At 44.4% G+C, this 16,113-nt stretch overlaps 1 protein-coding gene across 3 annotated transcripts in view; it reads left to right on the top strand.

The window, feature by feature from the left end:
* The first annotated feature begins 378 nt into the window (after positions 1–378).
* The window catches only part of URGCP (upregulator of cell proliferation), a 33,332-nt gene continuing 17,597 nt past the window's right edge, over positions 379–16,113 (top strand). Inside the window, exon 1 of one of the 3 annotated variants that reach the window (XM_052659145.1) lies at positions 379–437. In XM_052659145.1, coding sequence (XP_052515105.1) covers positions 424–437 — 14 coding nt within the window. In that variant the 5' untranslated portion in view covers positions 379–423. Of the gene's footprint in view, positions 479–825; positions 881–16,113 lie in introns of those variants that run through there. The other 2 variants (XM_052659216.1, XM_052659290.1) reach the window with 2 other exon arrangements.

A 16,113-nucleotide genomic window follows, 5' to 3' on the forward strand; every position in this document is an offset into this window, starting at 1 on the left:
GCCCCAGGGCAGGTTCTCTCGCTGGTTTGGCACCGAGTCTTCCAACGACTGCTGGCCTCTAGGTAGCGGTGCACCTGAGCAGGTGGGAGGATCAGGCCTGCGGGTCGCGCACCGCCCTCGTCCTCGGTGCCACCCAGCGCCTTCAGAGCGCCCACGGCCCCCCGCCCCCCACTCTGGGCCGCTCGGAGCGGGCCCTGGACCCCCTCCCGAGGCCCCACCGCCCTAGACGCTCAGAACCGATGCCCGGCTTCAGCCTCATCTGGCCGCCGGCGCGCTCACACCGTTCTCCCGCTGACCCCGGGCCCTCCCCGCCGTCTCCGCCGCCTGCTGGTGGAGTCGGGCCGGCGAGAGGCCCCTCCCCGGCGGAGCGGCTCAGCGCGGAGGAAGCACAGGCGGCGACAGTACCGAAGCCTCGTCGCGCTCATGGCGTCGTCCGGGTGAGTGCGGCGCTCGCGGCCGCGCCGGTGCAGGCTGCGCGGTGGGTGCTCTGGCCCACCGCCGGCGGCCTTCCCCGGCTCGCGGCTCCGGACCCTCGCCCGCCCGGCCCTGCGGCCCTCTGCTGCCGACCTTGGTCGCGGGCGGCCGAGGCGGGGGCAGGGGCGGGCTGGGGGGGCGCGGGCTGAGGCTCTGAGCGTGGGGGGCGGGATCGGGGTCCCGGGCCGCGGAGGCGGGCAGCGCGGGGGGGACGAGGGCTTGGAGCGCGGGCGCGGCAGTCCCCCACCCCCACTGGCGCCCGGGGCCTGGAGCCGCAGCGCCCGGAGCTCGGCTGGGGTTTGCCACCCTGCCTTCCGCATCTGTTTTCTCCTCTTGTTTTCGTTAGAGTTGATGCTGGGCTCTCATCGCAGTCAGGACGCAGCGTGAATGTCCCCGAACGTCAGGGGTAAGGGCAGGGTCAGCCCTCGACTTGGCCAGGTCGGGGCCTCCTTCTTGATCTGGGCCGTGGACCTGGTTACAGTGGCTACCGCGATTCCGACATCACCTCCATTCTACCGTCTTGGTGTTAAAATGTTCTTTTAGGAAGTGATGGTGATACAGAGTTTGTAATTAAAAAAAAAATTTTATTGCAAAGTAAAACCTCAGCAATTCATTATGATCATGAAAGCTAGGACTGACAGAATTAATCAAACAGAGGAGGAAAATTAGTCTCAAGGTCATTGCTTTAGTTGTTACTAGTATTCATTTGACTATTGTCCACTGTTGAGAGTGTCATAGACCTAGTGGCTGTGATAACAATTCAAGTTGCACATCCTTTCACATCTCAAAGGGCTTTTACCTGTTCGTGGTGTGGGGGTGGGGTTGCTGGGAGGTAGAAATGATGGATATTACGACCCTTACAGGTGATGGGAGTTCACTCATGCCATGGCTTAATGAACTGACTCAGTGGAGTGGGTCTTAATGGAGCAAGCTGAATTTGACTCCAGCCAAGTCATGGGCATTTTCCATCTACCTGCCGTCTTTCTACGTTTGGGGAGGAGCAGTCAGAAGTACCCAGTACTTTGAGGTTGTAAATATAATAAACAGTCATTCCTCAGAAGGCCGGGTTGATTCACCCAAAGGTTCAAGGTCCCACTGTGTTGCTGGCCCTCTTGTCAGGAAAGGGTGAGGCAGGGCAGACTGGAAGCAGCAGGGCTGGCTGAGCCTGTGTGGGGCTTCCATGAGGCCTTTTAACAAGTGATGGTGCATTAGGTGTCCACTACTTTGTAGTCATAGGTCAGAGGTGGACTTAATATACTGGGCTGGTATGCCCTTCTGTGAGCCGATAGTCCCTAAACTGTGTCCCTGTGGTAGATCACATAAGTGCAGATTTGATATTTGCAGTTTGAAGTATTTTTGAGTGATCTCATAAGTCTGCAGTTGGTACTTATTTCTTAGAGGTACCCATTTGAAAACTGAGGTCACATTTTTTGTATACTTTATTTTCATTTCATGGAAAGAACTATGTACTTACTATGGTATGTACAAATTTGGAAACAGTCTGCATCTCCAGATGTCTGGAGGTTTTGCTGATAGACCAGTGTCTAGCCAGGCAGACCTGGTTTCTTAATCCTTTGGCCTTTCCAAGTCAGTCTACTAGACGAGGTGTTGCAGGAATAAGTCCAGAGATTCAGGGCAGGGATAGAGGGGAGCCATGATTTCTGCTGGGCTGTATATGGAAGAGCCTCCAAATCTAGTGTTCTTTTCTAAGTGTCAATTTCCATAAGAGAGTTGGTAAGGAAAGAAGAAATTCTGACAAGTTTTGAGGACCTTACCAATGTGCTAGACATTATACAAAAGAAAATGGCAAAATGAAGTCATGAAAGGGAAAAGATATATTTGAGATGACTCACAGCTCAGTGTGTTTGGAGCTACGTAGAGATAAGGCCAGAGTTGGAGGCAGGGTCAAACTGCAGGACCTAGCCTCCTTTTGTGGGTTTACTGCCCACTGTTCATGGAAGGATGTTTGTCATACAGTTCTTGGGCAATTCATGTGACAGCAGCTTGGAGGTGGCAGAGGGGACAGGAGAGATGGAGCTCATCAGCCTGCTACCGTCTACTCTCTTCTGCAGGCCTCCACTCCTTACAGCCTGCATCTCTTCTTTACTCTGCCTGCTGCTTCATTGTTGGGGGTTCTTTGGGTTCTACAGTCTATCTCTATTAATTCCTACGTAGCACATATTCTTTGCATGATTGCATCCATTTCTGCAGCTTTAAATGTCCAAATCAAAGGTTCTTAACCTGGGGTTCATAATTTATAGGTGGGCTTCCAAGGTCCTTCATTCCTCGAAATTGTGTGAAGTATTTGGATATACTTGAATTTGTATAAAATACTAATAAAGAATTAGTATTCTTTATTATATAAAGAAATTGTACAAAGTGTGTATTTTCCTGGGACCAAAGTCTGTGGCCTTCATCACCTGCAGCCCGTCTTGAAGGGGCTCCTACCCAGAGCAACTTTACAACCATCCATCCATACCTATCTAGAGGGATAGCAAACCTAGTTAACTGTATTTTTTAAATCAGGCCATTATTTTATCAGAGAGACATGCTCCACTCTCCACACCCCCTGCCCCCTCTGCCATCTTAGTTAGGCAGGTATCCTGACAGACATTTTCTATTGCATTTACATGTTTTATCCTTCCCCCCCCCTATTTTTTAATTTATTATTTTACACATAACATAAAATTTGCCATCTTAAACCTTTGCTCTCTCTTTTACATAAGTGGTCTCATACTGTTCTGTAGCTTGCTTTATTCATCCAGCAGTATGCTTTGAAATGCTTTCCATGTGAAAACAAAAACAGATCTACCTAAAATTTGACATGTATATAATATTCTGTCATGCTTATGTTATCTAGTTAAGAATGCTTTCAATTTTCTTCATAAGATAATGCTGTACAATTGGTGTCTCCCTATGGACATGCACAAGTGTTTTTCTAAAATAGATACAATGAATTGTGGTCAGAGGACCTGTCTGTTTTTTAGCTGATGCTACCAAATATCCTTATAAATGATTGTACCACATTCCCTTTCCACCACCACATTGTAAGGGTCCTCTACACCTTCCAACATGTGATGACATCAAACTTTAAAAGTTTTGCCTGTCTGATGGAATTATTGAATCAAGAAATAGTAAGCTAATGGTATCTCCATTCACCCTGTCTTCAAAATAGAAACTTCATCCCTGACTCCTTATATCTCCTTGGTAGCTTAGTTGCTCAGTAGTGTCCAGCTCTTGCGACCCCATGGACTGTAGCCCACCAGGCTCCTCTGTCCATGAGGATTCTCCAGGCAAGAATACTGGAGTGGGTTTCCATGCCTTCCTCCAGGGGATCTTCCCAACCTAGGGAGCATACCCAGGTCTCCCACATTGCAGGTGGATTCTTTACCATTAACGCCACAAGGAAAGCCCTTGGAAATAGTCCTAATTTCTTTGATCTGGTTTATAACATTGAACTCTAACCACTGATAATATCCCATAAGTAAACTCATACCCTCAGGTTTTTGTTTTAGAAAATGTGGTCATTGTAACACTTAAGTAGTCTCTATACAGGGCCTGGAGTGATGATGAGATCTGTCCTGGACTGAAAGTAGGGGAAGCAAGGAGAGCCACCGAACACCTCACCTGCCCTCCTGGCCACTCCCGCAGGATTCATCTCCCTTGGCAGCTGAAAGTAGCTCCCATTAACATCGACTGGACATTTAAAAGTACCCCAGACTTAACTGCAACCTTTTGTCTTTCCTGTCCAGGAAGATTCTCTCCAACACCAACATTTTGTGGGAAAGGAAAGGATCCTGGGCTTCCCCTCCTGGGAAGGACTCAGCTTTCCCACTGAAGCCTGTTCTGGTCCAAATGGACCACAAGAGCTTCAAGCTCTGCACACTGGGTGGAGAATGGGTCTTCTGGCCAGGCAAGGGGAGGAAGGAAAGGGCCCACAGATCACACCATGAAGATGAGACACTGAGGAACTCACGTGAGGTATATTTATCTGCTCCTGGGTGAGGTCCAAAAGAGCCCTGAGCCTCTGCTCAGGAGCTGCGGTGGCTTCCAAAGAATCCATGCATGTGGCTTTGGCAGCAGGATGCAGACTTCACTCTTCCTCTGTAGATCTGGGGTTGCCCAGTGAACCAGCAGCCACCCCAGTGGGTCCCCACTGGAGAAAACTAGAGAACTGGGAGGGTTGGTATAGCTGAAGCATCCCTGGATCTGCAAGAGCAGCTCACCAGACTCCACTTACATGCTCATGGGTGTCAGATGTGCCAGTGCTTCGTCAGATGGAGTGCCATGTGGTGACTTCTCTCTCAACTTAAAGGAGAGCCTCTTCTTACCCATAACCGTGAGTGTCAGGAGTTTTCCAGCCCAAGGGAATGTTCTTTTAAATTTAGATCCTGCCTGCTTCTAAGGAGTGTGTTTTTAGGCCCTCTTGAAGTGTTTTTGTATATGTTATTTAAGCTTCATAGTAACCCTATAGTAAGTACTATTATTACCTGTATTCTAAGGATAAAGAAGTTGAAGCCCAGCATGACTGACTTCACTTTCACTTTTCACTTTCATGCATTGGAGAAGGAAATGGCAACCCACTCCAGTATTCTTGCCTGGAGAATCCCAGGGAGAGAGGAGCCTAGTGGGCTGCTATCTATGGGGTCGCGCAGAGTTGGACACGACTGAAGCGACTTAGCAGTAAGAAGTTTAAGTTAAAACTTGATGCCTAACAGCCCCATTATGGATAACTGGTTTAAATTTATTTACTGTGGCACAACAAAAATGTTCGATTCAGTATTTTGTTCTGATCACAAAGCACATACAGCATCTCTGGCATGCTCGGAATGAAAGTGAAGTGAGGATGTGTTCACTTGGTTTATTGGAGCAAGAAGCTGTTTTAGTGGAGTGGTTATACCCTCAATTTTGCTTGTATGAACTATGGCTGAGTGTAGAATAACTTAGACACAGCTCTTTCTTTTAAAGAATTCCCTCTAGGAGGTTTTACATTCCTATTGAGATGACCTGCATGTCAGGAAAGCCTTTTTTCTGTTGTAGTTCAGACGTGGTTCTGTCTTAGATTCTCTGCATTGTAACTTTTTATAAAACTGTTAGTTGTCTTAATAACAATGCGCATGGTAAAATTTTCTTTTTTTTTTAAATTTTAATTTTTACTTTATTTTACTTTACAATACTGTATTGGTTTTGCCATACATTGACATGAATCCACCACGGGTGTACATGCGTTCCCAAACATGAACCCCCCTCCCACCTCCCTCCCCATAACATCTCTCTGGGTCATCCCCATGCACCAGCCCCAAGCATGCTGTGTCCTGCATCGGACATAGACTGGCGATTCTATTCTTACATGATAGTATACATGTTTCAGTGCCATTCTCCCAAATCATCCCACCCTCTCCCTCAATTTTCAAAATGAACATAAATGAAAACTCAGGCACCTTGCCTCCTGCTCCTGTCTGAGAAGCTGGCATCCTCATTAGAGAAGCATCTCCCTGGGAGGCAGGGCACAGTGTGGATTCCAGTCCTCCTTGTTCTGTTTTAAACCCAGAATGCTTTTTGGAGATATCTTTGTCACTTTGTTTCTATTTAGCTTAGTTCTTTCTCATGGATTTGTAGATCTTTGTACATTGAGAAAACTAACTTTCATCCTTTGTGTTACACATGCTTTTCTACTGTCTGGCCTTTCGACTTTATGAAGCCTTTCCTACTCTGAGATTTTTTTTTAAGTCTTAAATATTTATTTCAGTGCGTTTTTGTTTCATTTTCTAATTTAACTCTTTGATCCAGGTAGTTTTCATTTTGGTGAAAGGAGTAGTAAGAATTTACCTTCATTTTTTCCAAGTTGTTATAATTGAATAATCACCAGATACTTGGAGCTACCTGGATCAGGGACAAAATTCCCAACTATATTTGGGCCTACTCTGGGCTCCTCTTTTACTGAACTCTTTGTTTATTTGTGAACCAGCAGGAGAAGGGGACAACAGAGGATGAGATGGCTGGATGGCATCACCGACTTGATGGACATGAGTTTGAGTGAACTCCGGGAGTTGGTGATGGACAGGGAGGCCTGGCGTGGTGCAGTTCATGGAGTCGCAAAGAGTCGGACACGACTGAGCGACTGAACTGAACTAACTGAACTACAGCTTTAATTTATTGTGGTTTATACTGTGTTTTACTGTCTGGCAGGTTTTGTCCTCCTTCATTACTATTCTTTTTCAGAATTTTCCTGATTATTATTGTACAGATATTCCTGAATAGAGTCAGCTTATCTGTTTTTGAACCTAAATTCACTTACAGGTCAATTTAGTTAGAATTGACTTTAAAATTATGATAAGCCTTTCTTTCTCCAAAAAGGATATGGCTTTTCATTTGTTCAAGTCTTTTATATTCTTTAGTATTTAGAAATTCTTTTCATTTAGAGGTTGCACATTTTTATGTATATTAAATTTTTTTTTTCTTTTTTGATACTCTGCATGGGAGTCCTCCTTTCACATTGTTAAACTTGTTTGTATATAGGAAGGCAATTGGGTTATTACAATTTTTTTTTTGTATGTCCCCAGCTTACTGAGTTCTCTCATTGCTCACAGCAATTTTTCAGTTGATCTCTTCTATTTTCTTTCTGTTATCACAGATAAATAACAAGTTGATTCTTCCTTTGCTATGGGCAGACTGTGTATCTTTTGGGTCCATGGTGGAATGCTGTTTTTCCTAAGTGCCCCCATCCCCTGTGCTGCTCAGCATCTCCAAGGAGGTTGTTTGTGGGTCCTGGGCCAGAACATAAGCATTGGCTTGCTCATGGTGCCCTCCAGCCAGGCTCATCTATGGCCTTCCCATTTGAGACAGTAGCACCTCTATCGAGTCTTAACATTTGAGGTTTACCAGACTCTTTCCCACATGCTCTCCAGTCCTGCACAGAGTTCAGAGCCCAACCCTGTGTTGTTGCCTCTGGTGCTGCCACCCAGATCTGATCTTCCTCATCCCTAGTCTGTTCTCAATATGATATAGGCATATTGACTTACACTCAGACCACCTTCCAGAATAAAAGCCGGAGTCTTTTCTATGACCTGGAAAGTTTGGTCTTACCTGACCTCTTCTGTGCCTTCCTCCTACTCAGTCCATAACAGTTGCACCATGTTCCCACTGAACGTTGAGCACCTCCTGGTCTGTGTGGTGCCTGGAACACTCTCCTCATGGAGCCAGCCATGTGCCCCCACTTGCCAAACTCGCACTTGATGTCGCCTTCTCTAGGAGGCTCACCCTGACCTAATTACTGCAGTCTGTGCTGCCCGTTCACCACATGTCTGGAACCCTGATCCTAGCCTACATTTTCTTTCTTTCTTCCATGGTGTTTTAACACCTCCCAGTGTATCTTCAGGTATGACCTAAATCAAATCCCTAATGATTATACAGTGGAAGTGAGAAATAGATTGAAGGGCCTAGATCTGATAGATAGAGTGCCTGATGAACTATGGAATTAGGTTCGTGACATTGTACAGGAGACAGGGATCAAGACCATCCCCATGGAAAAGAAATGCAAAAAAGCAAAATGGCTGTCTGGGGAGGCCTTACAAATAGCTGTGAAAAGAAGAGAGGTGAAAAGCAAAGGAGAAAAGGAAAGATATAAGCATCTGAATGCAGAGTTCCAAAGAATAGCAAGGAGAGATAAGAAAGCCTTCTTCAGCGATCAATGCAAAGAAATAGAGGAAAAGAACAGAATGGGAAAGACTAGAGATCTCTTCAAGAAAATTAGAGATACCAAGGGAATATTTCATGCAAAGATGGGCTCAGTAAAGGACAGAAATAGTATGGGCCTAACAGAAGCAGAAGATATTAAGAAGAGGTGGCAAGAATACATGGAAGAACTGTGCAAAAAAGATCTTCATGACCCAGATAATCATGATGGTGTGATCACTCATCTAGAGCCAGACATCCTGGAATGTGAAGTCAAGTGGGCCTTAGAAAGCATCACTATGAACAAAGCTAGTGGAGGTGATGGAATTCCAGTTGAGCTGTTTCAATCCTGAACGATGACACTGTGAAAGTGCTGCACTCAATATGCCAGCAAATGTGGAAAACTCAGCAGTGGCCACAGGACTGGAAAAGGTCAGTTTTCATTCCAATCCCAAAGAAAGGTAATGTCAAAGAATGTTCAAACTTCCGCACAATTGCACTCATCTCACATGCTAGTAAAGTAATGCTCAAAATTCTCCAAGCCAGGCTTCAGCAAAATGTGAACCGTGAACTCCCTGATGTTCAAGCTGGTTTTAGAAAAGGCAGAGGAACCAGAGATCAAATTGCCAACATCCACTGGATCATGGAAAAAGCAAGAGAGTTCCAGAAAAACATCTGTTTCTGCTTTATTGACTATGCCAAAGCCTTTGACTGTGTGGATCACAATAAACTGTGGAAAATTCTGAGAGAGATGGGAATACCAGACCACCTGACCTGCCTCTTGAGAAATCTGTATGCAGGCCAGGAAGCAACAGTTAGAACTGGACATGGAACAAGAGACTGGTTCCAAATAAGAAAAGGAGTACATCAAGGCTGTATATTGTCACCCTGCTTATTTAACTTCTATGCAGAGTACATCATGAGAAACGCTGGACTGGAAGAAACACAAGCTGGAATCGAGATTGCCAGGAGAAATATCAATAACCTCAGCTATGCAGATGACACCACCCTTATGGCAGAAAGTGAAGAGGAGCTAAGAAACCTCTTGATGAAAGTGAAAGAGGAGAGTGAAAAATTTGGCTTAAAGCTCAACCTTCAGAAAATGAAGATCATGGCATCCGGTCCCATCACTTCATGGAAAATAGATGGGGAAACAGTGGAAACAGTATCAGACTTTATTTTTTTTGGGCTCCAAAATCACTGCAGATGGTGATTGCAGCCACGAAATTAAAAGACGCTTACTCCTTGGAAGAAAATTTATGACCAACCTAGATAGTATATTCAAAAGCAGAGACATTACTTTGCCAACAAAGGTCCGTCTAGTCAAGGCTATGGTTTTTCCTGTGGTCATGTATGGATGTGAGAGTTGGACTGTGAAGAAGGCTGAGCGCTGAAGAATTGATGCTTTTGAACTGTGGTATTGGAGAAGACTCTGGAGAATCCCTTTGACTGCAAGGAGATCCAAGCAGTCCATTCTGAAGGAGATCAGCCCTGGGTGTTCTTTGGAAGGAATGATGCTAAAGCTGAAACTCCAGGACTTTGGCCACCTCATGTGAAGAGTTGACTCATTGGAAAAGACTCTGATGCTGGGAGGGATTGGGGGCAGGAGGAGAAGGGGACGACCCAGGGTGAGATGGCTGGATGGCATCATGGACTCGATGTATGTGAGTCTGAGTGAACTCCGGGAGATGGTGATGGACAGGGAGGCCTGGCGTGCTGCGAATCATGGGGTCGCAAAGAGTTGGCCATGACTGAGCGACTGAACTAAACTGAACTGAACTGAGTGTATCTTCTATTTAAACTTTCAAAGATAGTTTAATGTCAATTTCTCTTACCTCCTTGAATGTAAGCTAAGAGCAGAGGTATTTATGTCCTTCCCAGATATATCCTGAACTCCTAGAAAAGTTCCTAGCAGTAAATAAATATGTGGATAAATGCAGGAGAACACTGCCTTATATAAACTTGCTTCACATATGTAAATCTCTCTGAATCCTTATAGCAACCTCATTAGGTGTGCAGAGCAGAGATGGCCAGCTTTCTTTTAAAGATTAACGTGCATGTATTCTGTAGGGTTTGTATAATGAGTGTTCACAGTATCTCTCCAACCCAACCCTAGTAGAAGCTCCTGGAGGACTGGGGCAGCATTAGAGCTATTTCCTTGTGTATGGTGATCCTACATGGCATGAACCTGGGATGAAGACCTGTTGCTCATTACACCTGTTCTCTCCTTGGGACCCTCTTAGGTTGGGCTGTTTCAGTGATTATTGCCCTAGGGCCTTGATTGAGAGGCGTCGGCTGAGGCCAGGACACATTTGCCTGACATATGACAGGTATGGTCTTTCTCAGTGTGCTGCCTTTGCTGCCATCAGGAAATTCTAGGTGTATAAAAGCAGGACAGCAGTGGGCTTCTCTGCCATGATTCCTGCACATGCTAGTGTGTTTCAGGGACTAAACTGCCAGGCTGCAGAGTGCTTGTCCATTACCTGTTTTATAATAACTTGTCCTCATGTGCTGTTTGATGGAACTTTTTCACGTATGTTTTCTCAGCCAGTCCTCACAGCTGCACAGTGAGTTTTAAACTTTTCAGTGGCTGGTCACCTTGCAAAGGTGGGATGGTCCCTAGTTTTGGCTCAATATTGTGGATCAGTTGTGTCTCCTCTGAAACATATATTGAAGTCCTAACCCCTAGTACTTGTGATTGTGATCATTTTTGAAAATAGGCTCTTTGCAGACAAATGTGATTAGTTAATTTGAGGTTGCACTGAGTTAGGGTGGACCCTAATCTCGTGACTGGTGCTCTTATAAGAAGCAGAGAAGAGAGACAGACACATACAGGCAAGAACCCATGTCAAGACAGAGGCAGAAGCTAATACAGCTGTCAAGAGCCATGTGTATATTGTCTTAGTTTGGTAGTGATTCTGTAACAAAGTACCACAAACTGGGAGGTTTAAAGAAATCAGAATATTTTTTTTCACACTTCTGAATGTCTAAAACTTAGGTGTCAGCAGTATTGGTTCCTTCTGGAGGCTCTTTCTGTCCTAAGCCTCTCTCCTACCCTTTGGTGGCTGCTGGCAGTCCCAGGTGTTCCTTGGATTGTAGACACATCACTCCAATCTCCACTTCTGTCGTCAAATTTTTTTTCCCTGTGTATTCAAATTTTCCTCTTATAAGGATACCAGTTCATTGCGCTAGGGGCTCACCTTACTCCAGTATAACATTGTGTTAATTTAACTAATTAGATCGGCTAAGATTCTATTTCCAAATAAGGTTACATTCATAGTAGGGAGGTAGGATCTGAACATAGCTATGGGAGACATAGTTCAACCCACCAAGAGGGTTTCAAAAGTTATTACTAATTTAGTGACACTTTCTGGGTAGAGCAAGTAGCCTCAGGTTAGGTTTTGTTTGGGGGGCTGTAATGGAGTAAGGGTCCCCAGCCAGCACCAAAGGAGGGAGACCTCAGACTCTCTTGTCTGTTGGCCTAGATGTTGGGCAGGGAGGAAAGTGGAAGATCTCGAAAGCTATTAGCATCAAACAGCAAAAAAAAAAAAAAAAAAAAAAAAAAAAAACCCAGGGTCAAACTCTCTATTATCCAAAGTTATCAACAATATACTGTTAACTGCATTATGGTAAGCAACACCCCTGTATTTTGTCTCCGTTTGTTTGATTTTCTATGCTATCTTATTTTATTGGAACCACTTAGTGAAGGAGCCAGGTTTGTTGCTAGGAATTAGCCCTGCTCACAAGGTTTGGACAGTTTATTCTTAGCCTTGAGGGACAAGGAATGTTTGACTCTGAGGTGGTAGCATGCTTCTCCATTTCAGAGGTGGGTCTCCTGAATCAGAATCTTTAGGTATATATAGAAAAGTTCCTCACGTAATTCTGTTGTGCAATGTAAAAGGAAAGAATGAAGGAGAAGCAAGTGTGCCTTGTTCTGTTTCCTAGGAGGGACAGCCAGTGCGGCAGACAGCTTGGGGTTGTCAGAGTCTTGATTCTGCCTGCCAGACTTGAAGGGAGCCTGGTGTACAGACCAGGATGTCTGCTTCCTAAACTTAGAATTGTTGGACACACTTGGTCCTCAGGATGGCATTCAGAGCACCTCTTGTCCTGGAGAGAAGCTTGTATGGGAGGTGCCTCCAGAAGGGAAGTTGAGTCATGGTGCCATGGTCCCGAGGCCACTGGCCTGGGCAGCACAGACCAGGAGCCAGGGACTGAGCTGAGTTCCACTCGTGGCGCTATGCTCTGGGGTCCTGAAAGGACCAGCGTGGGTCTCAGGAGAAGACCGAGAGCCTTTAGATAATCCTTCCTTTAAATAACCCTTAAAGGAAGCAAAACAGGACACATAGAATATAGTCCTATATATTCATTAATGCAGTAAACTACAGCAGCACAAATAGGTCAAAAGTGAGGGACAGGTGTAGGGGAGAATTGGTTAATTAATATATTGAGTAATTTTTCAAAAGAGCAAAGGCATTTTCTTGGTATTTTTCTGTATTATACATTTGTCTTATAGTAATTTTCAAAAATTGCTTTGTAGAAAGCCACCTCCCCCATGTCTGGGACCAATGGAAACACTGTTTGTTTTTACTCCCTTGGCCTGATCTACCTGTGCACAGGCAGCAGTAGGCTTGGCAAGACTTGGAATTGGCAGATGGGCTGGTTTTTATAATTTTTATAATTACCAGCTGTAATTATTAGTTACCTAAAACCTATCTGAGCCTTAAAAATTAATGAGCCAGAAGAGAACTAGAAGATTCATGTTTGGGTTCTGGCTTTGCACTCCTAGCTTGGTCATGTTGGGCAGCTTAGGCTGCCACAACAATGAACCACAGGTTAGGTGACTTAACATTTGTTAACATTTGTTCCTTGCAATTCTGGAGGTTGAAAGTCCCAGAGCACAGAGAAGGCAGATTCAGTTTTCCTAAGGCGTCTCTTCTTGGCCCGTGGATGCCACTGTCTTACTTCCCTACATCGCCTTTTTCTGCACACCTTCAGAGAGAGAGAGCAAGCTTTTGGGGGTCTCCTCCTCTCATAGGACACCAATCCCGTCAGATCAGTGCCTTACGCTGGTGACTTCATTCAACAGTAATTACTCCTCTAAAGGTCATATATTCAAATATAGTCTCACTATAGAAATTTGGGGGAATATAATTCAGGCTGTGCAATTATTGAAAGCAGAGTTGTAAACTAAAATGCATGGCACAAAGGTGAGATTCTGCTGCTGCTTTCTCTTGTAAGACTTGGCTCTGCTTCCAGTTGACAACACAGAGACTCAATTAGATGTGAAGTTCTTTGATGAGAAAAAAGAAGAGATTTATATGTATATTTTTAGAAATGAGCACAAATTCAGGGTTGTCCCTGTGGTAGTTACACTCTTGTCTTCTACCTCTTGCATGGAAAAGAAAGGGCTGAAGTTAAGTTCCTGTCTTGGGGACTTCTGACAAGTGTATCCTGAGAGCCTGTGTGCAGGGGGAAGAGGCCAGGGAACACCCTGGGTGGAACTCCCTGTCCTCTGCCCTTGTCCTCCCTGTATCTCAGCACAGGGCTCCATATCACCTCCAGGACAGGCCTGCTTCTTCCCCTCTGGAAAACTATTTTTAACCAGTCATGGTTAATTTTTTATTCTTTTTACAAAAGCAGTATATGTTCTTTTCAGAAAAATGAAGAGAAGACAATGAAAACTTCCATTTTTGTCAGCAGTAGGATCAGATTTAGTCAGAGCGTTGCCTAGTACCCTCCAATGATAACCTGGAGTAGGAAATAGCAACCCACTCCAGTATCCTTGCCTGAAAATTGCATGGACAGAGGAGCCTGGTAGACTATATAGTCCATGGGGTCGCAAAGAGTTGGACACAACTGAGCACACACACACTGCACTGTTAAAATGGCTACAACAGCTGTGAACACCATAACCACTGGGGTTACAAGAACTCTTTTCAGAGAGGGCTGAGGATGAGACCTTCAAGGAACATGCTGGAATAATAACCAATGGTCCTGAAATCCTTCTTTCCTCTAGGAGGATGAATTTCATTAACACAAAACATTTGTTTTGCTGACGAATTAAATGGAGCTAGATTGCTTGTCTCTAAGGGGGCCTGCCACAGTGTTCTACACTCTTGGAAAAACATTGGTTTGAAGGGGCAGCAGATTACAAGTTTTCTTGGGGCAGACACACATCCAGTTCTCACCCTGACCCTGACTAATAGCATTACTTTAATAGCTCATTTAGCTTTATTAAATCAATACAAGCCTCTTCTATTTAAAAAATTCAAATAAGACAAAATAAACTGGTACCATACTAGCCAGAAATGACTAACACTATTAACTTTAAGGCATTTTGTTTGGAAATAACTTCTACTTAAAGATAAGTTACAAAATTAAAAAGGCACCTCATACAGAGTCTCCTATTCTTAATCTTTTAGCTCATATTACCATTCCCATTTATCATTCTATGGGTATGCTTCACTTCACCATTCCCATTTATCATTCTATGGGTATGCATGTGAATACACACACACATAAATACATACATATATACTTTTTTCTCTTAACTAGAACTTAAGAAAAAGTTAGAAACTAACTTTTATATATCATTACCCTTTATCCCTAAATTCTTCAGTACTTTATTTCCTAAGAGTAGAGATATTCTCTTACATAACCATAGTACCAGTTATCAGTACTGGTATCAGTACTGGTATCCACGTCACATTTACAGTATCAGTAAATGTGACGTGGATAGCACCTATATTTCAATTAGTCAATAGATCACAAAATGTCTCCTTCTGGTTTAAGATCCAGTCTAGGGGTAGTTACTACATTTTCCCCTTGTCTCTTTAGCACCCTTAATCTGGAAAGCTCCTCAATATTTTTTTTCTTTTGAGACATTCATTGTTGTTGTTTAGTCATGTCCAACTCTTTGTGACCCTATGGACTGTAGAGAAGCCCCATTCTCCAGGGTCCTCTGTCCATGGAATTCTCCAGGCAAGAATACTGGAGTGGGTTGTATTCTCCAGGGGCTGTTCCCAACCCAGGGATCAAACCCGGGTCACCTTCATCACAAGCGGGTTCTTTACTGCAGAGCCACCAGGGAAGCCCAAGACATTCATACTTTGTGATAATATTGTTTTCCCCTGTCACAATACATTTCATTTTGGGTTTGTCTTTATGATTATATCAAGGTTCTACAGTCTCAGCCAGAGTGCTGCATAGGTGATGATGTGTACTTCCTCAAGGTACCACAGCTGGAGGCACATACAGCTATCTATCCCCATGTTCACTGGCTTTGCTTACCCCATCAAGTATAATTGCTAGTTTTTTTCTTTTTTCCTCCTGGCACCTAATAAGCAATCTGTAAGGAAACATTATGGGCCTGGGCAAATATCTTGCTCCCTGTCAACATTCTCTCGCCAGAACTGGCATTCATTGGTGTTTCTAGCTTGAACCATTCTTTATTAGGATGATTCTAAAAGTGATGCTGTGCTACCTGCAGCACCCTACACATTAGCATTCTATTATAAGCAACAGCCCTCATTTCCTCCCCCTGCCATTTGTTTATCTGTTTGTCATCTATACGGACTCACTAATATCTGTTTTTCAATGGTTTTAAATTGATTACTGTATTTAATTACATTCATGCTCAAACTGACTAACGCTTGGTAGTGGGAGCCCCTTCAAGGTAGCTTCTGTGTCCTGTGACGTGCCCCAGCATTTTCTTTTTTTGAGTACTTCCTAGTTTTCAGAGGGATTCCCTGGTGGCTCAGCTGGTAAAGAATTAGCCTGCAAGGCAGGAGTTCAGTTCAGTACAGTCACTCAGTCGTGTCCGACTCTTTGCGACCCCATGAATCGCAGCACGCCAGGCCTCCCTGTCCATCACCAACTCCCAGAGTTCACTCAGATTCATGTCCATCAAGTCAGTGATGCCATCCAGCCAACTCATCCTCTGTCGTCCCCTTCTCCTCCTGCCCC

This window comes from Budorcas taxicolor, chromosome 1, assembly GCF_023091745.1.
Source record: "Budorcas taxicolor isolate Tak-1 chromosome 1, Takin1.1, whole genome shotgun sequence".
NCBI lineage: Eukaryota > Metazoa > Chordata > Mammalia > Artiodactyla > Bovidae > Budorcas > Budorcas taxicolor.